Genomic DNA, 26,085 nt, shown 5'->3' with positions numbered 1-26,085 from the left:
CGGCCAGAAAATGTAGAAGAAGAAGAATGCGAGACTTGTTTTGTTTCCGGTTCTGCAGAGTTCGTAGTTTTCACCAAAGTCCATACATTTAATGGAAACACACAGGATTTATATTTCTTTTAATGCGCATTTCCCAATGGTTCGAATCACTTTTGGATGGAAACATAGCTACTGTTGCACTGCTATGTTTCTATAGTAGCCCAGAATGGACAAACCGTTTTCGTGGTGGCCACTGTAGATAGAAGCCCCTCTGCAGCAAGCAATGTATAAAAACCACTGATTTTTTTTAACGTGAAACTGTATTAGTCAGTGTTTTTACTGGTTTAAATCAGTGGGTTAATTTGTTCTGGAGAGGAAGAGACCTCTGCGGATACGTCGGCTCCTGGTAAAAGCCTCCGGAACATCTGGATCTTAAGTTATCAGACAGAAATGGTCAGCACGCATTAGGAGGTGCTGGGCTAGCAACTTGTCCCATGGCCTTAGAGAAACACTGATTTGTAATGTGAAACTGTTTTATTTAGTGTTTTTACTAGTTGTAATCACCTGGTTCGTTTGTTTTGGAGAGGAGGAGACCTTTGCAGATAATTTGGCTCCTAGTAAAAACCTCCTGAACTATGAGGCTCATTTATACTCCCTTTACGTACGAAAATAGCGATGTCCGTTTCAAATGCTGTAAATGTCACTGCCTTCATACTTTCATGCATCCTTTATGATGGCATGAATAAGACCAATATATGGCACTAAAGGGCAGGGTCAAAAGTTTCACACAACAGAGGTGATGGTGGAGGAGGTTGGCATATTGTACCTTTAAATGGAGGCAGAAGTGTGGACGATGGTGGTCTGTGTGGCCATTAACGTTATGATACCAACATGTGGACTGGGAATTCTTTTCACTCTATTACGGATTTGTTCTGTTTCGCCATTTAAATTTCCTTGTTATCTCCTACAGTCGTATCTTGCTTAAACTACGCTACACTGCGCTTACAATCTCCATGTGTATTGCTCCAACACATTCTCACTCCAACCTTGTCACATATTGACGTCTTGGTCATGGACTTTCCACGTCCACATACGACGTGCAAGGCTGGGTGTGTTGGTTGTTGACGTTCTGGGACACCGTGTCAAGTTCTGTCTGTCTTCTTTCAACATCGCTTCCGTTTTCACAGGAAGTTAACGTTTACATATAGTCTCTTTCAACATGCACTACGTCAGTACAACACAGCGATTTTATGGTTTTTTTTCCTTCAACAACAAACACACGTGGTTAGGTTTAGGGAAAAAGAACAGGGTTTGGCTTTAGAATCTTTTGGGATATGAACCCTGCTCTCTCGCATGAAGGTCGGTGTTTGTTGGACCCATCCACCACCACTCCTGCCCACCCTTCTCGGACTTTCGCTGCCTAAACTTTTGTCCTTGTTCCGCCGCGTATCCCCCTGTTGCGCCTGGCACTGTTAAACTATAACGGCAACTGACGCTGCAAGTCACTGCCCAAGTGACGGATTTTGATGACTTCGGAGTGAGACCGGGTTAATTGTTCTGTTTCGTCTGTATCTGTAAGCTATCAGGAAACAAACCCAAACACGGATGAAATGAACACAGAGTACAGACAGAAGGATATGTTCGTCTCTGTCTCTAATGTTGAGCATAAATGAGCCCTCAGTGGAAGAAATTTCAGCTGGTTGCAATCTGCAATGCTCACAGCTAGATGCCACTAAATCCCCCTAAATCTTACACACTGGACCTTTAAAAGATAAGGATTTATGTAAACCCTAGCTGCTGTGAGCCAGTGTTAATGTTATGCTGGTGAATGCTGAGAAACCTGCACCCTACAGTGAACTGTGCATAACCTTGTTGCTGCAAGATGCAAAAGGTTTTTCTTCTCCCTGGACTGGTACACTCAGATATTTCGTCTGGTTTCACTGAGAACCAGTGTTGATCCGTTCTTAAGGGTGGTGGGGGGGCTTTACTCAGCTCTTGCTTCTGTATTTCATTCTGCCCTTCAGAGCTAACAATATGATTTAAAGCTATTGATTGGGGCCCATGTGGCCAGCCAGCTGCTTGGTAAATCATAAAAGCGAAATCTCAAAATGTCTATATCAAGAATATTCCCTATGTCTCCCTCAAAATTGCCTCGGCGCAAAAAACACAGCAGATTCTTTTTTAATGTTATTGGGGGGAAAGTTCCTTGTCATTTCACATGTGCCATTTTAATAACAGGCTTGAAAATCCTGAATATTCATTCACAATGAGTATCCCTATAAGCACTCTCAGTGGTCAGCTATAAAAAGTAATTGCTGGCGATTTAATTTTCAATTATCTCTTCAATGAAAACTAATGCCTTTCATGTCATATTATAGACTAGGTGCCCATTTTGCTAAGCCCATATCTCATACATGCAGTGGCACAATACAATTTACTTTTGCCTTCCTCTCAAGTACAGCAGAATACTGTGCAGCAGACCACCAATGAAATAGGAGACAGAGACAAAGAGGGGGTGTGGGGGGTTAGATTGGAGCCGGCATGTGAATATTTAATTAGTTGTTAATGAAAAGAAGTCATTAGGATTAATTCCTCCTTAAGGCTAATTTAAATGTCCTTTTGCACTCCTCATGAGAGTAGAAGTCTGTGTGCAGAGGGCTGAGGTGGAGTTCCCATGCTGTCCCATAATGGGGCTTCAGCTGCGGACAATAGCCAATCACTCAAAAACTGTAACAGTAATGAGCTCACAAGTCATCAGCAAATACGCAATTAGCAGCAGTTGTGAGCAGCATGTTTTGCTCGTGAGAAATCTAACGAAGTCGTGCGATCATTACCTTCTAAAATCTAAAACGCAAATGTCTCTGTGTTGTTCTCTGCGTCAGTGCTGAAAGAGGATCTGCCTGTGAGCCAAAATACTTCCAACAGCACATTAACTGGAACATTTCACTGGTTTTGCCTGCCTTCTCGATTTGTTAAAATGTCAACCACAGTGAGTGTAAAGTAAGTGCAAAGGTCTCACATCACCAGCTCTCCAAATATCTCATGGCACTCATCGTGGATGGAGCCTGAGGCTGAAAGTACTCAAAGTTTGAGGATGATGATTCTAAAAACTTTTCTTCCAGCGGCTGAGAATCAATTTTGCAGCGGAGAGACCTGATGCTGTATTGAACTGCAGACACAGATGAATAACCCATGTTCACACACAATCAACCACTCTAAGAGGTGGTACCTCCGCACCCACAAACTGCATTCTACCACCTACTCGATCCAGTGGTTGGATGTAGCTAAGTAGCCAACATTTACTCTATTCTAGTACAGTTTTACAGAACTTGAGTATTTCCATTGTAGGCTTCATACTTCTACTGTACTACATCAGACGGGTAAATATTGTACTTTTTACTCCACTACATTTATATAACAGCTTAAGTCACTTTGAAGATTAAGCATTATTATTACAATTTTCAAATCAAATAATAAATTATGATAATTTTTTCTATCTTAAGCAAGCCAGAGTATTTAAATAAGCTATACCTTTGCAAGCTGAGACATTAAAGTGATGAACCCATTAATGCATCAGTGATTTTTATCCAGTAATTTATTATTTAGCAACCAGCCATTCTGCAAAATGAGTACTTTTACCTGGGGAACTTTAAATAAACAGTTTTGTCTCATAGTGATCTGGTCTGAACTGGGCTGAACTAGTCCAGTGATGTTAGCTGAGATGCACCCTTCTTCCTGCACGATGACATGCAACACATTCTCACTTAAACTTCGTCACATATTGACGTTTGGTCATGGTCTTTCCACGTCCAGATTCGGCGTGCAAGGTACCCTGGGTGCGTTGGTTGTTGACATTCTGGGACGCCGTGTCAAGTTTTTCTGTTACATGCGTTGTCTTCTGTCAAAATACACTTCCGTATTCAGAGGAAATTTAACATTTACATACAGTCTCTTTCAAAATAAAAGCACTATGTTAAACACTGCGAATTGCCGTTTTTTTTCCTTCAACAACAAACATGTTAGGTTTAGGCGACAAAAGCACGTGGTTAGGTTTTTGGGAAACAAAAGGGTTTGGCTTTAGAATCTTACAGGATGCGAACACTGCCCTCCCAGGTGAAAGTCAGTGTTTGTTGGACCCATCCAACACCACTCCCGCCCACCCACCCACTCTGACTTTGGTCACTTTAACCTTCGTACTTGTCCTGCCATGTTTCCCTCTAACGGCCTATTTCCACCAAATGCGTGTTGGTTGCGTCTGCGTCTGTGGATTCAATTCTAGTCAATGTGTGTGTTTCCACCGGCTGTGGCTGTGCTGTGTTCCGGCTCCGTCACAGCTGCGGCACTCCGGAGCCCTCCAGAACAGGTACGCAGGACTTCTATTTTTGCTGGACGCCGGAGCACAACGCAGCAATTTAACACAGAGCAGATCGTGTGGGGCAGGAAGTCGTGCACAGAAACAAAATAAAACATCCGTTTAATTTTCAAAATAAAATACACAGTGTTCACGGCGGATCATATTTCCCTGCACTACACCTTGAAAACTACATAATGGGCAGAGGCAGGCCTGAAGTCAACAGGTCAGAGGTTTTCAGACGTCATTTCACCCTGTTGACACCATGGACGAGGAGATATTAATCATGGCAGTGCACCGAGATGTCTTCTGGCAGAGCTGCACCGCTCTGTCCAACAAACGCAGCCGGTGGGTATTGACGGACGGCGGAGCACGCAGCGGATAACCAGTGCTGCCGTTCCGCAACGGACACGCATCCAGTGGAAATCCGGCATTACCCTGCGAGGCCCCTTAAAGCACACCTTTCTTCTTGGTGTCTGACGCTGCAAGTCACTGCCCAAGTGCCTGATTTCGACGACTTCAGAGTGAGACCGGGTTGTGGTACAATTGGCGGGTGTAGTTCAGTAGAGAAAAAATACTTCCTCCATGAAACTGCTCACAGCAAGGTCTGTGGATTACCTTGAGTAGGTGGGTCATGATTTCTGGACAGAGACATTGCTGTTGAGTTTTTCAAATATATGAAAATATATGTTTTTGGCACTTTAAGCACCACAGGCTGAATGCCACCTATTTCTGTTATATTCAAGAGAAGGCAGACATTCCTATGGCCGATATCTCCAACACTCAGCAGCTCACACCAAAACAATCTAGATAGATAAATAGCACTACATAAGAGGACAATTTGTATTTTTGAACTGTCCCTTTAAGGAAGATCTGAATACCTCCTCTGCCACTGCCTTCATCTGTGCCAACTGCTAGATGCTGATATCAAAGTGGCTTGAGATATAATAGCTCTACCTTTTAGAAACGGCTCCAAATTCCTCCGAAGGCACATGTCAGACTTGAGAATCAAAGCAAGACTGGCCATTTTCTATCAAAGTAACTATCGTTCTATAATTTGGTGTGCAAAGGAACTCTCAAGAATTGGCAATTGCCTCCATGAAAATTAAATGCATGGAGGATTGTAAACTTCCTGCTGCGCATTAGCCTGGCATGGTTTGCTCTTGGATTCACTGAGGAGCATAATAGCAGTTTACAGGGCCAGAGGAGTTGAGGAGCATTACCCTGACAAAGTTGCAAATGCCTAAGTACAACATCACTTGAAGGAAAGGCATCTCGGTGAAATGCGTCACAAAGAGCTATAGTGCAGTTGAGGCTATTGAGGCTTCCTGTTGATGAATTCCCCTGATGTCGATAAAGACGTCCTTGACTGATAATGATCATTGCCCACTAGATAGTATGCATTTGTCTGGGCTGGAACCTGCAGATAGTCATTATTAGATCTAACGACCATCTGTCTATGAAAACCTTGTCTGTCACCTTCTGATGATGTCATCCTCTGGACCTGTGCCAAGACAACAGTTGCTTGGAAGCCAGATATAGGTGTGGGCTGGAAACAGACTCAAATCATCAGGGTCAAGAGCCTCTTGCTCCCTCTGTGTCCTGCTTGCCCAATGATAACTAAAGAGACTTGTCAATGGGACCCCTGAGTGTATTCATATTCCCTGCCAGCTCCCACTGAGTTGGTTGGCACACGACATACCCTTGGCCAAAGTAGAAGCCAATCTGCATGGAGTGAGCTGAAAGGAAAGGAGGACACAAGAGAGAGGGGAGGAGAGGAACGGAGTGGAGAGATTGGATAATCTTCCCATGTGTGTAAACCTACTCTCACCAGTAGTGTAATCCAAATGAAATATTAAAGGAGACTCGACCTCACAAAGTGTTATGGAGAAAAACCTCTTGTTGCCCCTGTGCTAACATGAGCCAGTTTTCCATACATATGCTCTGCTATATTCCTGTAAACGGTATGTAATAAACCTAACAATATGCCGATCGGTATTGAAACAGTTTGCATTATCTAACAGTTAATATACAGTATATCCCAAAGAGCAGGACGGAACTGATGTAGTTAACCTACAACATAATGTATTTAGTTAATTTCATGCTCTTTGTCTTTGGATGGAAAGAAATGTATGTAGTAGACTAGTAAACCAGGTATGCTAATGTTTGCAGCTTTTGTCAGAGTCGTAGACTGAATACTATAATAAGGGATTTGGCTACTATGACGTCAGTCATTGGTTTGTGGACCGCAGATTTGAAGCCTCGAGTTTGGCATTTTGGCCATCGCCATCTTGGTTTTTGGAGCCAGAAGTGACCATATTTAGATGAGATGGTAGAGCTGTTGAGGACCAAGGAGTGGTTCAGAATTACAGAGTGCTGCGACACCCTGCAGACAGCCTGTCACACAAGGAGGCCCCGCCATTAAATTAAACGTGACTTTGGGCCTTAAAGGCACTATGTGTAACAATTTCAGTTCTTTGAGACAAACAAATTTTGCAGTCAAAAGTGTGTCCTAGCACATGTGTATTTACCTCCATCAGCGTATCTAAGTATGTCTGTAAGCTCCGAAATTCTCATTTACATATACATTGAGACCGGTGTCTCATCATGTACGTGCGCCATCTTGAAAATACAGGTACGTACAGGGACATACTTGAGAAATATGGAATCGCCTTTCGTGTTTTCACTTGTCGGTTTCCGGTTTCTGTCTGCAGGTAGAGTGATGATAATCATCAGCAAGCAGGCTAGTCACAAGTGCCGGTGCATTTGAAAAAAGGCAACGTGACCGGCAACTTAAAAAAACGAGGGTCAAAATTGGGGTAGCCTTTCCCAGGTGGAGAGAGCTGCTGAAGGAGAATCACAGCTAACAGCTGTTAGCTGCTGTTAGCAACCACTGCCGCTAACAGCTGTTAGCACTGTTAGTGCTGTTAGCGGCGCTGGTCGCTAACAGCTCTAAGCGACGCTTGCGAGGAGAGGGATGAGGTGTGTGAGGTTGAGCCACTTGTCAGTTGTCAAAAGACAAGACGTGATTGGTTTGTTTCGATTTACACCCACCCCAACAGTCCTACATTGTAAACACAGCCAGCATGGTGAGGAGGGGGTTTGTCAACTCGCGTCGTGTGTGTCTGTGTAGGAGCCTGAATGAATAAGCATCGGATGACATGGTTTCATCAATGTTATCATAGCTTTTTGGTACACAGCAGCTACCGTTGTTGCAATACGCATTGGAAACAGTGATGCTCTAGAGTGCACTATCCGTTTAAATGCAATATACAATCTCAACACTAGATGGGAGAAATTCCTACACAGTGCCCGTTTAATATAATGTAAACAGGTGAGTTATATTAAAAAAATTCACCCCTGTACAGTTGTCATGAAGACGTAAATAATTAGCTGTAGAGACCAAAACTGTTTTTTTTTGTACCAGGCAGTAAACATGTTTATTTCTGCTGTAATGTCAGGCATCTTAACATGGGGGTCTATGGGGATTGACTCTGTTTTAGAACCAGCGTCGAGTGGTCGTCCAATAAATTGGAGTTTTTGCCACTTCCGCATTGGGGGCTTCAGGACACTTGGATCACTACAGATGAGCAGTTTGGAGATATTTTGTGGTTTCAATTATGTGTTTTTGGACGTTTGAATCTGGGGCGCCGTGAGCCTCCATTAGGTGGAGTTGTGTTGCTACCTCCTCTCCCCTTGGATCTCCACAAGTGATTTGAAGACTCTAAAACTTCACCTGAGCCTCCCTCGGCATATGGGTGAGTAGATAATGGCTGAATTTTCATTTTTGGGTGCACTATCCCTTTAAAGCTGCCTGTAAAGTACTCACTCCCTGGTACGGCTTCCTCTCATACTTTAAGCTAAAATCAGCTCAGTTTTTCAGAGATGTGATGCGCTCTTCAACATGTGGAATAGCTGATAAGCACATCACCAGCGGAAAAACAAGTTATTTTATAGGAGCACGGTGACAGGAAACTTCTAATGTCTTTCCTTTTCGTATTCTTATGTCCGTGTGGAAGTGTACACAAAGGGCTAGCTGTCATTAATGCATTTTGCTCCCTCTTTTTCTCAGTGCCCCTCAGTGCTTTCCTGCTTATTGAAAACATGCCTCTTCCCTCCCCATTCCTTGCAATGAAAGGTATTCAGTACTTTTTTTCCCCTTAGCTAACAGTAATTGAAAAAAGCCCTGTTCTCCTGTTTTTACAAAAACTACTGATTGAAACCACCTTAATAACTTGGGTAGCTGAAGTCTGCAACTGTATTAAAAAACCATGTAATCAGTTTGGTAGGGGTGGCATGCTCCAGTTCTGTGCTTAGAACAACTGTGGCATTAACATTTTAATTAAGTATTGTGCCTTTACACAAACAAATAATGTACCTTGGAAATAAAAGCTAGACTCAGTGCATAACACCTGATCACTGTGATAAAATATACTCTGCAAAGACTCTCTTACTGAATCACCGAGATAACTGCTAGATTGTGCAATACCTTTTACTTGATAATCTCTTAGTGTAAGTAATTCTCCCCTCTGAGAACAGAACAAGTGCTGCCAATAAATCTGACTTTTCTTTTTCGACTTCTGAGCTTTCAAAATGTCTTTTGTAAAATAAAGAGCCACTTTCATGGTGCCAATGGATGGAAATGTATTCATAAGCAGGCCTGGACAGCAGGAAAGTCTGGCTGATCCAAAGAGCTGCCTGCAAAGAAAGCTGCACTGAAAAACGGCTTTGTCTGAGAGGCTTATTCATCCAGGTACCTGTGAGGAGCATTACACTATCATATTCTTCAGAATAATGTAAATGGATAGAAGTAACCTCTCAGCGAGCCACTCCAGCATCATTGTGGCATGAACAAACAGCCATGTCAAAAGCTAAATTTGGGTAACCGTACATCCCGTCACCTGCTATCAGAATGTACCCCGGTAATTTAATATCTACTGTAATTTCAAACCCATGTGTGTCACGGTTGCGCAGCGTCTACCCAGAATTCACATCACCTCACTGGAACGGAGCATGGCTCATCTTCCCAGCACTGCTGATCAATATAAGATGCCGGCTTTATAGATGACTGCCACATTGTCACAGTCAATACTATGGCAAATGGCAATTATGGACGCATTATGAACAATTTCATGGGTGAGCTCCCCTCGCCTCTTGGCAATACGGTTTCTATGACAGATTTGGCACTGGCAGTCTTGCGACACATCTGCCTTATTGCCTGTGTTTGGCTCACTCAGTCACTCTGACATATTTGGATGTTCCATTCAGTCAACTACAGAGAATTGGTCAGGAGAGAAAATAGATTTGTTCAGGGATTTGTGTGAGCCTGTGTACAACTGTGTGCATGCGTGCAACCATGTATAACTGTGTGTGAAGGTGTATGTGTGGTATGTGCATGCGTGTATACAGCATGTATGCAGGTAATACATATTTGTGTAAATCTATGTGTGCAGAGCTAGATGTATGTGCATGTGTAAGTGTTTGTGAGGATTTGTTTAAGCAAGAAATTTACATCTGGACCGACAACATCCAGTGTGTGTTTCTGCATAACAGTACATGTGTATTTGTGTACAGATATGTACAGTAAGTATGTGTGTGAGTATGCGCAGGTGTGCATCATTAGCACTGCTGAATGATTTTGAAGTGGTTAATTATCCTGAAGCACATTACTTTGTCCTGAACTTTTAAAATTCTCTTGTTTACTGTTACATAACTTTTTTTTTTAAAAATTAACATATATGTAATGTCTTGCTACATATCTATGGCAAATGTAATGTGTCGCTCATCTTTTTCTTATGGGTTGTTTTTGCCTTTTAGTTAGACATCATGTGAGCACTAAGTTCCTCCAGTGAGCGGACCTCTAAGTGCTAAAGTGCCCTTTTTGGGAAACCTTTATTAAACTACAGTATGTCTGTGCCTTAAAGGGAGTCATCCACCTCAAGCTAGGCAAGTGCCCCCCTCTGTTCAGTCAGCTCAAGACCTGCACAGTATGCTGTTAGGACAGAATTTAACTATAACACTGCTGCAACTCTTCCTTTTTTCATTTCTGTCCCTAAGAACCAGCCACTACACTGACTCAGTGTTCACTGTTTTGAATTTAGCCCAAGCTAGTGCAGTGTGTGGATAAGAAACTACATGAATCTAAACTTCCCAAGCTTTTCCATTTAAAAATTGCACATGAACACAGTCAAAAGCCATGTGACAGACTTCATCACCACTAGCGCTGTGTACAAAAAAATGCCAGTGTGCTAAGCCATGTGTAATTGCAGTCAACTGAATATATAAAAAACAAATGGAAATCTTATCCTAACCATTGGCACCATAAACAGCACACTTTGGATGTTTTTCAGTATAAAAAAAAATCATAAAAATTGCTATTCTCCTGTAGGGAATTCACACAAGTAAATGAAAGCAATTTGACAAAATCTGAAAAATGCAAATCCATTTGTCAACACCATCCAACAATTAACTGACAAATTCAGGACACATTATAAATCAGTGTTGCACAGATGCTGTTTGGAGTGTTAAAGATGGGCTGCTCGCCCACCACATGCTCATATGTGCTCATGTTTTTTCTCTGATAATGTAGGATCCAGATGTTCAAGTGGTTTTCGCCAGAAGCCGAGTTATCTACCGAGGTCTCCTCCTCTTCAAAACAAACAGACCTGGTGATTTAAATAGTAAAAACACTGAATAAAACAATTTCCCATCACAAATCAGTGTTTTTTGACCCTGCTCATCACAGATGGGCTTCTGACTGCGGTGGCTGACATGAAAATGCGAATGGCCCTATCTGAAGCCAGTGCTTGGTTTGTCCATTCTGGGCTACTGTAGAAACGTGGTGGGGAACATGGTGATCTCCATGAACGAGGACCTGCTCCCTATTCAGATGTAAACGACTCATTCTAAGGTAACGAAAACACAATTCTTATTTTGAGGTGATTATACACTAAAGAAAATAAAGTTATTATTGCTGCCAGTATATCCGCCTAAATCCTACACACTTGACCTTCAAAGCCGAGTCCTTACCACAGCAGCGCAGGTTTGACTCTTGCCCGGGTCCTTTGCTGCATGTCATCCCCCTGTCTTTTCTTTCTCGTCTCTCTCTTTATCAGATAAAGTAGAAATGCCAAAAACATCATAAAAAATGGTTTGTAATATGCAAAATGTGAATCTTATTTTAGCCTGTGTTTTTTGAAATGTTTGTTTCCTGTGTGCTTTGCACTTCAGAGCCGCCTTACATTAGCTAATTACAACTGTAACCTTACTTTACATTACAGTGGTCGGCATTTTAACAGCCCTGACAGAAATCAGCTAATCTAAGGGTGCTTTCAGACCTAGAGTTGTCTTGCTTTGGTCTGAATCAGGGACTGATTTTGTTACAAACTTACATAATTGCCTAGAGTTGGTTCGTGTTCTCACGGCAGCATTTACAAATGGACCAGATCAAATGCCTGCGCGAGAAAGCTGCTCTTGATTGGTCAGAATTTCCATGGGGGAAAAATCCAGGAAGTAAACAAAACGTTGAAGAAGAGTACACTTGCAAGATAAATGTGACACTTTCTAACGTCACAATGGAGGGACAACTACACAGGTTGATTTTAGCGCTGCTCATCGTGGACTATATTGCTGTCATTGTTCATTTTAGTCAAACCATACAGTTTGAAAACGAGGCGCGGCTCCAACTAGAAAACAATGTGCACATTGGGGAGGTGCACATTAATAAGGAGGAGGTGCACATTAATAATTTTCCAGGACTGTAACATGCTCATGTTTAACCCAAACAATGTGTCATGTGACTGCAGTTGGTTCGGATCGAGGTCAGAACACGCTTCACCACAAATGAACCACACTAGAGTTCGTTTGTAACTGGACCGAGACCACCTCTTCAAGAGGGTCTGGGGCTCTGGTGCGCACCCGAGTGCCTGCCCAAACAAACTGCACTTGGGGGGCAAACAAACTTGAATTCGATTGAACCAAACCAAACAGGGCAGGTTTGAAAGCACGATAACTCACTTAACCTCTCCTGCAAATGATGAGGAAAAGCTTTGTCATCATTTATAAAATAAAAATCGGAGAAAGTAAACTTTGATGCAAAACTAGTTTAGATTTTTTTTTTTTTTTTTTTTTAAATCATATTATATAATTTTATCAGATGATAATTTAGTTCAGTGGGCCACAAGAGAACTACAGATGGTAGTGACAGCTAAAAGAACTCTTTATTTTGGGGTTAATATCCTTTAAGTAAAAATGTAGGTTGATTACAATGGCTTGATTCAGGTCAAAGCTTAAAATTAAAAACTAACTTAAGCTACCAATATTAGTTTAAGTCTATTTTTGAGCAATGTTGTTGTGCGTTTGACCCTTAAGGGCCACCATACATTAGCTGTATTCTGACATTTACCAAATTTTCCATTACACCTTAACGGTTAGAATTCGGTCGTACTCACTTAGCTAATGCTATTAGCCGAGCTAATTTAACTTGAAAAACCAGGTAATTTAACTCACTTTAAATGATGTGTTAATGACAAGGAACGTTTTGTCGCCAAATTTATAGTTTATTTATTTGATAAATGAAAAAAGCAACTTTTACCCGTCGAAAGTCAGACTTGATGCTAGCTAGTTTTTAACCATTTAAGCTAACGTCAGTTCAGTTCGGGGGACTGCCGGAGAAACGCAGTGAGGAATCCAGCGGTTGTGAAGGTAATGACTAATATTTGAGTCACAGTGTATCGTCATAGCTGAATTTGTAGACGCAGTACAGGCTTCTGGGTTAAACACATACATTGCTAAAGTGACACCGACGTTAGACTTCGTCACCCGGTGTAAAACACATGCCGTCCTATCCTTGCTCTCTCCTCTTTGGGGCGAATTTAATTGATCCCGGCAAACCGTGACCACCCCTGAGGTGGCTTCCCCCTGAATCCACAACGCTGAGCATTTCAGTCTCTTTTTACACCTGGTACACTTATTTTTCCAGAACACTTATTCGAGAATAAACCAGCGGGGATCCAAACGACACCGGAGTAATTATCCCTGCATTGTTGTGGAGGAAGCTCGGAGGAGGGGATGGATGCAAGCAAGCGAGCAGAGGCGCACCGAGGCAGCTTTCTGACAGACCCAGCTCCCCTGTGATGCAGCTGTTTATGCTGGCTGTGAAAAAACCCCGGACGCCCCGACGACTGCTTTTAAGACGCTAACGGGCGAGAAATCAGCCTGCTATTTGTTATTCTGCACGTGTTGGGATTGCATATGAAGAGCGGAGAAAGCCATGTAGCCAGTGTACTCTCTGCCACAGAGAACACACCGCCGCTTTGATTTTCTCTTTCAGATTTCCCTTTTTTCCTCGCCGTGGTGATTTGTCCGATTGTTTTCTTCCTCCTCGACCGTGCTCTGTGTTTTTTTTTGCAGACCTGCCCAGTGCTTTTGCTTTTTGTTTTGAGCGTGGAAGCCAAATACCAACTCGGTGATATTACAGGAGTGTGCGAGGAGAGGACAGCGTTGGCATCTATCCATGCGCGCTCCACACCGGGCTATTTATTATGGAAGTGTGACCCCAGCCGAGGTACTACACACGCTTTCCCCCATACTTTCTCCAAGTGTTTTCATGTAAGGACCGGGTATTTTGAGGATATCTTGGATAAAATGCTCTGAATGTCGGGGTATTTTGCCGGCTGTCAGTGACGCAACATCTCACACAGACTGCATGAGAAATACATGCGTAGAAGGGCGTGAACTTGCAGACACTAACCTCCTTGCCATTAATAAAGCGTCTGCCTGTCTATAAAGCCACTTTCCTCCGTTTGCAATCCCATAGCCTTCATTCATCTAAACTCATCCCGGGGACATAATGGATCTCAAAGCGGACTCGGAGGACATGGACTACAAGCGGCCGGCTCCTATTGAAGTTTTCGCCAGCAGGTCCACGCTGCATGGCATCTCGCACATGTTCACTTATGAGCGGATGTGTATCAAGCGCACCCTGTGGATTTTGTTCTTCCTGAGCTCCTTGGGTGTGCTGGTGATGGTGTGCGTGGACCGGGTGCAGTTCTACTTCCAGTACCCTCATGTCACCAAGCTGGACGAGGTGGCGGCTCCGCAGATTGTGTTCCCCTCTGTCACCTTCTGCAACCTCAACTCCTTCCGCTTCAGCCGGGTGACGCGCAACGACCTGTACCATGCTGGGGAGCTGCTTGCCTTGCTCAACGGCAGGTGTGTGTGTCTGATTCCCATATACTTTACTTGCTCCTTAAGGGCTGTGTAGCCTACAGAAGCTCTACCTGTTGGTATGCATTATGTCACAGGAAAGCCTGACAATGATGAAGTGCTCTCTTAGTCGAGATTTCCTGATCTTTTCAACCTACCTCACCAATAACAGTCAATTTCTCCTATCATATAGGCTGAAACAAACCAGTATGCACAACACAGACTCCCAAACAGGCTCACAGGCTGCTTGGATGATAAGATTTTGCTTCTGGGAAACCTATCTGTGATGATTTAGTGTTTGTTGATTTAGGATTTGATTGTGCCCACTGCACAATATGAGATAACAGTCACAAGATTGAAGCATTTGGCTGAAACAGTACATTTTTAAATTGGGTACATTCTGCAGTTATCTAGAAACCGGACTATTCTTTATTCTAACAAATTGAATTGAGAACCATTAAATCACTAAATCCCCGGATCCACTGACTAAATACAGAAACTCCCTCTAAAGATATTCTGTAAATGGAAATATGCTGATGCTCTACTTGTTAGGGTAGAAAGTGGTTTCTGGCACAACTTCACCGATTCACAAGGTGCTTGGAAAGTGAGGAAACACTGAAGAATGGCAAAAGAGCTCCAGCAACACTTGTGGTATGGAAAGAAACTTTATTGACCGACGCGTTTCGGCCTGTGGCCTTCATCAGGGTCATCATCAGTTCTACTTGTTAGGCACAGCAGTTTAAATCTACAAGGTACAAGAGGAGGAGGTTTTCAGTAGGTGTGGGCGATATGGCCAAAATCTTCTGTTGGGATATATGCCATTTTAAATCATGGTAAAGGTATATATTATGCTACAGTAATTGTTCTGTATATTCAGTTAAGAATAGCTTAAAATGACCATACTGTACTTCATCATGTTTGATTATTTGCGTCATTTATTTGGGACTGCCATAAAAATGAAAAAGCAGCTGCCTCACATGAGAAAACACTTGAGTTAAAAATAAAAGACTCTAAAATTCTCTCAAAATGGAAGCTTTAAGGTTCCTTTCAAGTGTTACAGGTTTCTGTATTTCCTACTTCACTCTCCTCCACGTCTGCACAGCAGCTTGATTTAGGAGATGGCACATGAATTGCAAGATGACACAAGAATCCAGTCCTGATTTGTCACTTAGCCAGCCCTGAGCTGCTCTCACAGTAGAAACACTATTGCCAAATCTGTAACAGTGGACTCATTTATACCGTCGCACCGCATACACCGTCACATCGTCCAACCCTAGTTTCAGTAGCCTTGTGGGATTGTTACTTTAGTTTTTCTCTGATGTCTGAATTGTCTCAGATGAGAGCTTACATGTCACATGGAAGTGCAAAGCAGTGTTTTAACACCTGTCTCACTGGTTGTCACTGTCAGGCCACCAGGAGATGTTCAAACAACATGGACAAGGCATGCAAAACCTTTTAAGGCTCCCAGTGAATATGAACTTGGACTGACCTTAGCCTGAGGTAATTGAGAATAAAAAAAAGGGTACAGATGAAAGGTGTTTTATAAAAAGCGGGGGAAAGGCTCAGCAGTGGAGTTGGTTATTTAATAATGTAGTGACATTACAGATCATGTCAGCTGAAACCCACACTGCCCATAAGCTGCTGTATTTATGAAACCGTATGCTCCAACATGAAATATACCCCTAACATCAATCTGGCAAAATATGTTGATACAGTATTTGATTAAAAAAGTAGAGAGAAGGAACACATTTGATCACAGCTCATGTGAATCCCTTAGGTAGCAGATAATGGATGATCTGTTTCTAAGTGGTTAATATAAAAGGATGAAGTGGGGAATGCCGCCGGTGCAATTCCTTGCCTCATCATTTTACAGTTCATGTGATACGAACATCTCAATACTGGATAAGTAGACAAGTAGATTTTTAAATCCCCTGCTGACAAAGTGTGGAGAGACGTGTGTGTGCGTGTGTGATTCACAACTGCCTTCCCCTCCCTTTACACTTGTTGCTTTCTGCTCTGCTTTGATCATTTAGTCTTTCGGCAGCCATGACAAGCTCACCGTTGACTGTCGAAACTTTTGACTTCAGATTTCTTCACTTTTACTTTTCTGTGCCACACATCTTATTCCAATCACGTTTTACCAGTACAATACAGATAACCGTCCTTGACTCTGTATTCACAGCTGTAGCTGTTACATTCACACAAGCACAGACACCGGTCCCTGCAGAAGTAAAAGGCCTACTACATACAAACACGTCTAAATACCATCTTGAACACATTAGTCAGTGTATTTTTAGCGTATTGATCCACACAGCTCTGCAGCCAAAGGCACAGTTGGAGAGCACCTCTGTGGTGTGCTAGAATGACATAAATCCAATTCTCTGTTTTCATTCTGAATATCGTTGCTCTGTGACCTCTATGTATGCATCCATATTACAGGTGATAACCTCTAAGGAAAGTAATAGATTCCATAGCTCGGGGCTGCAGCTCTTGTGCTTTGTATGATATAGATTTCAACCAGCGTGCTTACATCCTACGCCGATTTGTTTCACCATGTTTGTACTGTCAGCTGTAATGGCAGACCATTAAAATATCAACATAGGCTTCCAACTCTTTGATTTAGTAGTGCAGGTTCAGCTAGATATCCTGTAAGAAGGGAGATGCACCCAAAGAAATAAGGGCAAAAACACTGAATGAACAAGAGAGAGGAAACAGACAAATTAAAGCGGTGGCTCTTGCTCCAAGTGACTTTGGAATGAGCTGACTTTAGATGGAGAGGGAGGACTGCAAGCAGAGGCAATTAACTTGTGTCTCGTAAGCTGTGTGATGAACAAGTCTTTATCCTTGTGTAATTAGTGCTGTTTGTTAAGCTACAGAGTTGTGCTGCTGATTAACACGCTCACATCTCTCACTGTTTCTTGCCCCCACTGTTCCGTTTGGGCGTTGGGGAGACGTCCCCCTACTTTTCGCCCATTCAGACCTTGGTACTTAGACAATGCATGCTTCTCTCTGACAGTCTCACAGAGGTATAAAAAGTACTTCGTGATGGAGACGTTGGAGGAGAAAACAAAGGAATAGGGAACAACTTGAATCTAACTTGTCAATAAAAAGTTCCTCGTGTTTCCTGTAGACACTGCTTTTAAATTAAACATTGATTGGGTGGAAAACATGTCAGTGGTAAGCTTCTTGATATCAGGCGACAGCACGCTGCGGGTTTTGTTAGAAAATTGCAGAAGAAAAACAAAGTGTCATGCGGCTGTGAGTCTGTGTCCATCTCTGTCTCAGGAGGAAGCAAGAGGCAATATCCACCCTTGCAGCGATGCCAGACAGTTAGATGCTATGAAGTTTATAGCTGAGCTACTAGTAACTTACTTCACCTTAACTCACTCCACTCCAGCAAGTTCTGCACCACAAAAAAATAAATCACTTTCTCATTGTGTTCCTGCAGGTTAAAGTCACACTCGGCAGTGCAGAACATTACAAGTAAATTGCTCAGTTTTATTTTTATTATGTCGCAAGGGCAATTAAATGATAATTAACAAAAGAAAGGTCATTTTGGAAAAAGGTGTTGGTTATGTGGCGTATGCTGCCAAAATGTGTTGGATCAGCTCATGAAAGTCAGAGAAGCGAGTCTTCTGCTTACACAGTTCTCAAGCTTAAACATGTTTCCTGAGCTTGCAAACATGCTTTAAATTCACATAAGTGGCGTGTAAGGTGCCACAAAATATAACACTCGATAACTTTGACCGAGTTATGTGGCTCAGCAAGATCACAGGCCCTAATCGGGATTTTACTGGTCTAAAAAGTGCCTGGGAGAGGACATAGGGAGGCGAGATCATCATGCTGAAAATACGAAACCAAAGAGTTGCTTCTAAAGCTGATTTTTTCAAATCTGGGTTCATTTTCATTTACTCTATATATTGTGATTGTTTATCAGAGAGAAGATTATCACTGGAGAGACATAAGTAGGCAGTTTAGTGTTAGGTCAAGGTTTTAAAAAGAGGCGAGGCGTTAAATGTTATTACTTCATTTTGTGTATTTGATTCGTTTGTGTGATTTCTTTTCAGTAAAACAGAGATTTGTTTGGGTTTGCTTCACCTCTGGGCGACCCTACTTTGCATTTCTATGATCTCGTCCAAAGTGGCATAATAGCTGTGTCACAGGTGCATAGTCATTAAGATGCGATTATCCAAACTCTGCTACTCATTGCAGTTATTCATTTTCAAGGACACTGCACAAACAATCCGATCCTCTGTAGTGTATAAGTTCAATTAGCACTAATTGGATAATTACCTGAGATAATATCAAGATGTGTTCATTGTTGTGTCACACAGTCTGTGGTATTAACCTCAACGTAACACAATGGGAGCATGAACTGCTTTGGGGGATTTTTTTTTTTTTTTTTTTTTACTGATGGTGTGAAGTCTTGAGTGAGTTTTGTTGCCACAGCCACACTTGTCAAAGTTCACTCTAAAAATCAGCAGTTGCTAGTATTTACTCGCTCCTCTGAGGGAGGTGGCAAAGTGATGCGGATGCTCCTTCATTCGTTTTAGTTCCCGCAAGAAAATTAAAGTGCTTGTGGCCCATAATCCAATTTAGTTACCCCCGCCCCTACGCAGTGAGTTTGCTGTGATTGCTTTAGGGAGCAGTGGCAGGGCAATATTAAAAATCTACCCATATTATTGTGATTGTATGCGCTTCAACTAAAGCCTCCTGACTCGGGGATCTGAGCATGGTGTCTTAAGTGCTCTCCTGGCAGCTTTGTGTTGCTTATAAGACAGAGGCTCGGGATACAATTCAATTAAGTTGAGAATATACAACAACAGCCTGTTTCTTCTTATTAGAACAAAGCGTGACAATGTAGTGATGTAGTCCCAGTGTGGGACAACTTAGTCAAGTCAGTTTTATTTATGTAGCCAAATATCACAAATCGCAAATTTGCCACATGGGGCTTTATAATCTGTACAGCATGCAGCACAACACTGAACTACTTTTGGGCTGTGCTTTGTTTTTCTTCATCCAAGATACAACATTTTCAGTCATTACCTAGCCTGTGTGATTCAACTTGACATATTCAGGTCCCCAGATGAACCATATCCAGACACTGGCTCACCATTCCTCTCAATGGTATTGGTAAATCAGTTGTGCTTATCCACCCTATTCCTAGCCCCCATGACACCTTGCATGAATTGTGGGTGCAACTTCCGGCGCTGAACCGAAACCAGCAATTTCCAATGGTAACAGTTTGCTTACAGTACTCTATTCTTCTTTTCAAGAGCAATTGGGAAATAAAACGTGGAACACACCACCTGTTATAGCTCAAACAGGATTATGTGAACATACCATCTCAAAGCCATCTCCGACAGCCAAGAATTGTTTTTTTTTTTCCTTTTCAACCGAGCATGCTAGCAATTAGCCTGCCTTGCTCCGTCAAAACGTTGTTAACTTTAACATGTTGCGAGATAGCTTAAGATAAACATCTGCTCCTTCTAATGATGATGTATGATTTCTGATGACTTATTAAGAGATACTAACACATTTGGCAAACATTTAACATAATTCAGTATTAACTGTAGCTCCGTGTTAAAGGAGCTATATGTAAGAAATCTAAAGCAAATAGTCGTAAAATCCTCCTAATATGTTACAGAGACTAAGGAATAATGTTCGTATAACATACTGATCTCACCGACAGCAATAGTACAGCCAGAATATTTGCATCTAAAAAATTTTTTTGCAGTCTGCAAATCATATTTATGTTTTGAATTTGTGTTTTGGCCTGTTGCGCCACCCACTGCCGTCTACCAGTCACGCAGTCAGTAGAGTCTCAGCATCAGTTACAGTGACGACTGAGCTACAGCAGCACGGCAGCAGCATTAGCAGTGTCCCAGTACATAGCTTTAGCAGCCGGCTCCTCCTCAGCTGTATCCTGGCAGCAGCGTTAGCAGTGTCCCGGTACATAGCATTTGCAGCCGGCTCCTCCTCAGCTGTATCCCGGCAGCAGCGTTAGCAGCAGAGAAGCCGGACTTGTTCGAATGGTCCGCTGGAAAACCGAAGATCAAGGATGCGGTGACACAGCTCTGCCACAGCAGCCGCCCGTGGGCAAACAAATCAGTCTCCAGCGTGCCGCTGTCTAGCAACCTTGAATCTGTAGGGGAGGGGAGGGGGGCGGACACGACTCGCGGCAGTATTTTGAATTTGAGTGCAGTAACTGCTTACATACAGCGCCTTTAAGTGAATAAATGTGATGTTTCCCAGCTAATCCTCCACTCGTCTGCGTTAAGTACGCGGTTAACGCGCTTTCTTAACTTCTGATTTATTAAAAACTGTTCTGAGTAAAACATGATGTTGAATTTAGCAGCAACTTTTGTTATAGTTATATAAAGTAGTAGTAAAAGAAACTACTTTTGGCATTCATTATGCACATTTATATGACATAAAGGAAGTATGGTAAATCAGTAACACATTCTCAGCCCTAATGACTAAATACTTATTTCAAGGTATGTTGCTGAGTTTATTTTATAACGAGCAATTTTCTAATGTAGGTTGAGAATGAAGTCAGACGGGGAAAGATGGATATCATGTACTGATGTTGAGTTATGACCTTTCAGTCTGTCTCTTCTGCAAATTTGGAATTAATACTTTTTTGCTGTGTCTGGTGAAACTCTTGTGATTTTATTTCTCATTATCAGTGGTACATTTGGCAACAGGAACAATCCCTTTTTTTTCTGGTTACATGTTCGACACACAGTTGCTGAAGACAAAAATGATCTTAGACTGGTTGTTAGTGTGACAGTGCAACAGGTACCAGAGCTCCGCAACGTCATTTTAGCATTTTTTTTAATGCTAATTTTACATCGGTTAAATATTTGTTAAAAAATAAATCAATGTTTGCTAAACTGAGGCAAATTTCGTTCGAAAAGAACCAGGGTTGGCTACCAAGAGTAGCCACTGGGACTAACCACAGACAGTCTCTGGGACTAACTCGCTTACTGCTATTTCAGCTATCTCACTGGAAGTTGCGCACATAATCATTTAAACAATAGTGCCCTCAGGAATAAGGTGGATAGACACAGCATGCAGGATTTAGTGGCATCTAATGGTGAGGGTTCAAAACATGCCAAGTGTGTAGGAGAACCACATTTGTCAACGTGAAAACACAAATGGCCCTGCCTTGAGCCAATATATGAGTTGTCTGTTCTCAGCTGATGTAGCACAACATTGCAGACTGTGTGGAAGATGTACGTAGATATAAACATAATGAAAACATAGTTATGAATACTGTATACCATTTCTACCCATTGATGCCCCTACATCCTACACAGTAGACCTTTAACTGACTGCAATTACGAGTGCATCTTTTGATGTATCTAGCCAATTGACAATGAAGTTGGTGAAGGTTTAGTGCCTTGGAAACAGTACATCACAATCTGTAAAGTAACTTTAACTGTAAAATATAACAAAGTTGGGATTAATTACTTTTCTACACTGACTTAACTCTACAACAACATGGACATGCTGCTTCTCTATAACACATAGTATAGTTTATTTGCTGCATAATGTCATCATTTGAAGCATTTTAAAACGCTTAAATGGATAGTGCACCCAAAAATGAAAATTCAGCCATTATCTACTCACCCATATGCCAGCGGAGGCCCTGGTGAAGTTTTAGAGTCCTCACATCCCTTGTGGAGATTGGCGGGGGGAGCGGCCAGCACGCCTAATGACTGACGGCGCCCCAGACTAATGCCCAAGAACACAAAATTGAAGCCACAAAATATCTCCAACATGCTCATTCGTAGTGATCCAAGTGTCCTGAAGCCGCGACATAAAAACTTGTTTAGAAAAACATCATATGAACTCTGTTTTTAGCCTCATTGTAGCCTGTAGCTCTGACTGCTTCTCTCTGCTCTGCACTCACGTGCGCACGCTTGCGCGAGACCAGTGACAGCATGAGCTTTGCTTACCCATGCTTACATCTTGTGACACGTGCACCGCAGGGGGACACAACAGTAACCACAGTAGCTAAAAGATAATTTGCACTACGGTCTTTTAGCAAAGGACAGCCCAACATGTCTGAAGACTTTGAAACTGAGGAGGAAAAGCATTTCTTTGTTGAGCCGTATTTGTTTGAGCCCGAGTATACGGACGTGGAACTCAGGCTACTGGATGAAGCAGCTGCTACAGCTCATGAGCTTCAGCCAGCCGCAGAATACCGGAGTCGAGCACTGGAAACCTGGTGGTGTAGTTGTTTCAAATGCAAATGCAATGCCAACGACACGCTGTCAGCCATTAGGTGTGCTGGCCGCTCCCCCCGCCAATCTCCGCAAGGGATGTGAGGACTCTAAAACTTCATGAGGGCCTCCTTTGGCATATGGGTGAGTAGATAATGGCTGAATTTTCATTTTTGGGTGCACTATCCCTTTAATGCATTGTGTATTCCCGAAGGATATGGGGAGGACATTTTATGATAAAGGTTAGTCTGTTTTCATGTTTTAATAAAAGATTTAATTGAACTCTATTCAGAGCTGCTGTCACTCCAGCGAGAACCCACTCATCTCTCTTGGTAATGAACCTTTTCAAAAACAATTTAATTAATACAGTGAAGCCAGTCAGGTCACACATTTACAGTGCATAATCTGTTCACACATTCACACACAACTGCAGTTCAGTATTAACCCCAAGTAACCCTTATTTGCCTTGATACAATTTTAACAATAGTTGGATATATTAGGGACAGCCACGAATAGATAGCCTTTCTTGAGTTCATTATCTATTTAATTTAAGGTAATTTAAAAGAAGATAGCTGTCACACTTAATGGAGGTCTAAAATACCACACTTTCATAAACATAATCAGGGAGAATGGAAATAAAAACAGCTTTGAATTTGTGGAGAAAGTTAGAGGCAGACATGTTAAACAGTGCATGGCAATCTGATATTTTACCCAAACATAGTATTTAATAGGTGTGATAGTGACTGTTTAATATTTGTATTGAAAATAGTCCCTTTGTCAAACAAACTGCTTAAAGAGTCTGAAATGAAAGATATTTCAGCTTTGTCGTTTATTGAATTATTAATTAAATTATTAATTAAGTTATGAGGTTTTTGAGCCCTCAACGTTGTCTGTCAGACAATATTTTTGAGTTTGGTAGTTTGTGTTAATATGTATATTTCTTTCTTCAGCTAATCTTGCATACTACTGGACCCATCAGCCTAGTATTTTCTGTGCACATTTATGACCAGGGTTTTTGCTGCCATTGTATAGCTTAGGTGCAGCTGATAGATTTTGGAATCCACCAGCCACTGTAGCAGGTGGACACAAAAGATAATTCCCAACCCTTCACCCAGAGGAATGGTTTTAGTGTATGGGTACATTTTCTTTTTCTCAACTAAGAACACTACAGCACACAACAAAATCGGGCTACCGTGCATTGTCTGTGGAGCAGCTTCGACTTTATACTTGATGGCATCACAGGTTTGAGACTTTTCTGACTGACAGACTTTGCTGGTTTCTGGATTTGAGAGAGGGTAGCTCATGTTCACAAATATTGACTGAACTTTCTCAGACCGTGGAAATAGCATATTGGAGTTCTTAATTAAGCTGCTGTTCCATTTTAAAACCCCCGGAAAAAACAGTAGACCTATTTAGCTTTGCAAATAGGCCTACTGATTTTCACTGTGATTTGTTTTCCTCTCGTTTCAGAGGTTCGCCCATGTAAACGCATTGCTGAAACTGAAGTTCCATGTGGCATTGTTTCCTTTCACCATTTCAGATGTTATAATTTTAAAGATGATTTTCCCTTTTTTTAATAATATGTAGTAACTAGGTAATCTGTCACTGAAAAGAGACATTGATCACATCATTTACTTATATTAAAAAAATTATTTGAAAATGATTTGCTTTGAGTAAAGTCTTTGAAAATGAAAAAATGTGCTTGACAAAGTACTTGAAAATCCTTGAATTTCATCTTGTAATGTTTGTATGAACCCTGATTAGATAAATTGTCTTTGTAATCAGCTGGTGAAATATCTATCACATCCTCAAAGCATTTAATTGCTCTCAGGTGCTGTGTTACACCTGATCTTTCATGTTGCATTGCTGAATTTGACAACGATGTTGTGTGGCATTCAATTCAACTCTTGTTCTGAACAATAGTCCCAGTCTTGTCTGTCACAGCACTAATAACTCCATTCAACATGAAGCATGACCGATTCCCATCTCTCTTCGGTGTCATGAGCACAGCGGAGAGAAACAGGTCCTCATTTCAAATTACAGCACATACTGTCTCACATGGTGAATATTTTATTTCACTCTGTTTGTTTCAGGTAAACAACACTGTAGCTATGCTGGAACATATTAGATTTCTTGTAATTTGGTTGGGACACGAGTTGAAAATACATCGCCGGTTGAATATTAAGAAAGCGCTCACAAAAGAAATAATGTAATATTTCATTTTTTATTCATGGATCAACTTCCATTATTCCCATCATCAAGGGACAAAATCTTGTTCATGAGTACAGACAAAGCTTGACCTTGTGGAATTAAAAAAAAATCCATTAAGATTTACCACCAATTACGGTTTGAAATAGTGCCCATATCCATGAGAAACAACTCCGCTGTCACTGTCCACAAAGTCATTCCCAGATTTATTGTCAGGGGAGAAGGGTATGCCTTTGTCTCTCCCTGTCTCTCATGGTTCCCAATTCTAATTCTCGTTTCCCTGGCTTTGGCTTATTCATGTTTGCAAATGTGAATTGAGTTGTCCAAAATTATTACAATAACACAATACAGGAACCCTATTACAAGACGACTGCTGCTCGCTCACATTACACACAAATTTAGGACCTCACATTAAAACCTTTTCCCTTACTACTCTGCAGTACTATAATTTGGAAGAAATGGAAAGACCGACTACCTTGTTGCTGAGTTAATTCAAAAAACCATTATGCAATCTTTTACAGTGCTGCTCACTCTGATAGACTCTGTGTGTCCTAAGTAATTATTCTCATAAGTGTCTGTCAGTAGTGCTTAATCTTAGCACTCCATAATTTGGATGCTTGTACCACTGATGGGCCATTGCTCAGCAGGGGTCATCAACGGGCGTCTTTTCTCCAAGCAGGGCCACACTAGTTAATTGAGGTTAATTTATATCTCTGAATGGCTGTGAGCAGGTGCTGGAGGTTGATGGTGGGTTGTCAAGTGGAGGCATGTCATAAATGACTTCCCCGGTGTTTTCTTTCTATGAGTTGTAGTTAAGTTTCAGTTTGATGTGTGTTGACACAGACAGATGATTCATACTATGTTGCGTGTTAGTGTGCAAGAAACAAGAGACATTTTGCAAGCTTCTCTACATGATACACCTGATTTGCCCTTGAAATAAAAGTATCAGATGCTTTGTGAAGTGTTTCGCTTTGATTTAAATGTTAAATGGTCCCAGTACTCTTCTCCGGAGTGCGGAGGATTTGAATTACAGCATTATGAACACTGTTATGCTTACTACGTGAAAACACTTTGCCACCACAGTTAATCCTAATTATTTGGCAGAATGAT

The 26,085-nt window shown here is 41.8% G+C and overlaps 1 protein-coding gene across 2 annotated transcripts in view; it reads left to right on the top strand.

Moving 5' to 3' along the window:
• Window positions 1-12,757: 12,757 nt before the first annotated feature.
• The window catches only part of asic1b (acid-sensing (proton-gated) ion channel 1b), a 237,842-nt gene continuing 224,514 nt past the window's right edge, over window positions 12,758-26,085 (top strand). Inside the window, exons 1-2 of one of the 2 annotated variants that reach the window (XM_049575106.1) lie at window positions 12,758-13,033; window positions 13,311-14,542. In XM_049575106.1, the coding sequence (XP_049431063.1) occupies window positions 14,181-14,542 (362 nt within the window). In that variant the 5' untranslated portion in view covers window positions 12,758-13,033; window positions 13,311-14,180. Of the gene's footprint in view, window positions 13,034-13,058; window positions 14,543-26,085 lie in introns of those variants that run through there. The other variant, XM_049575101.1, reaches the window with a different exon arrangement.

This window comes from Epinephelus fuscoguttatus, linkage group LG1 (genome assembly GCF_011397635.1).
Source record: "Epinephelus fuscoguttatus linkage group LG1, E.fuscoguttatus.final_Chr_v1".
NCBI lineage: Eukaryota > Metazoa > Chordata > Actinopteri > Perciformes > Serranidae > Epinephelus > Epinephelus fuscoguttatus.
This window is presented reverse-complemented; position numbering and strand designations above follow the sequence as displayed.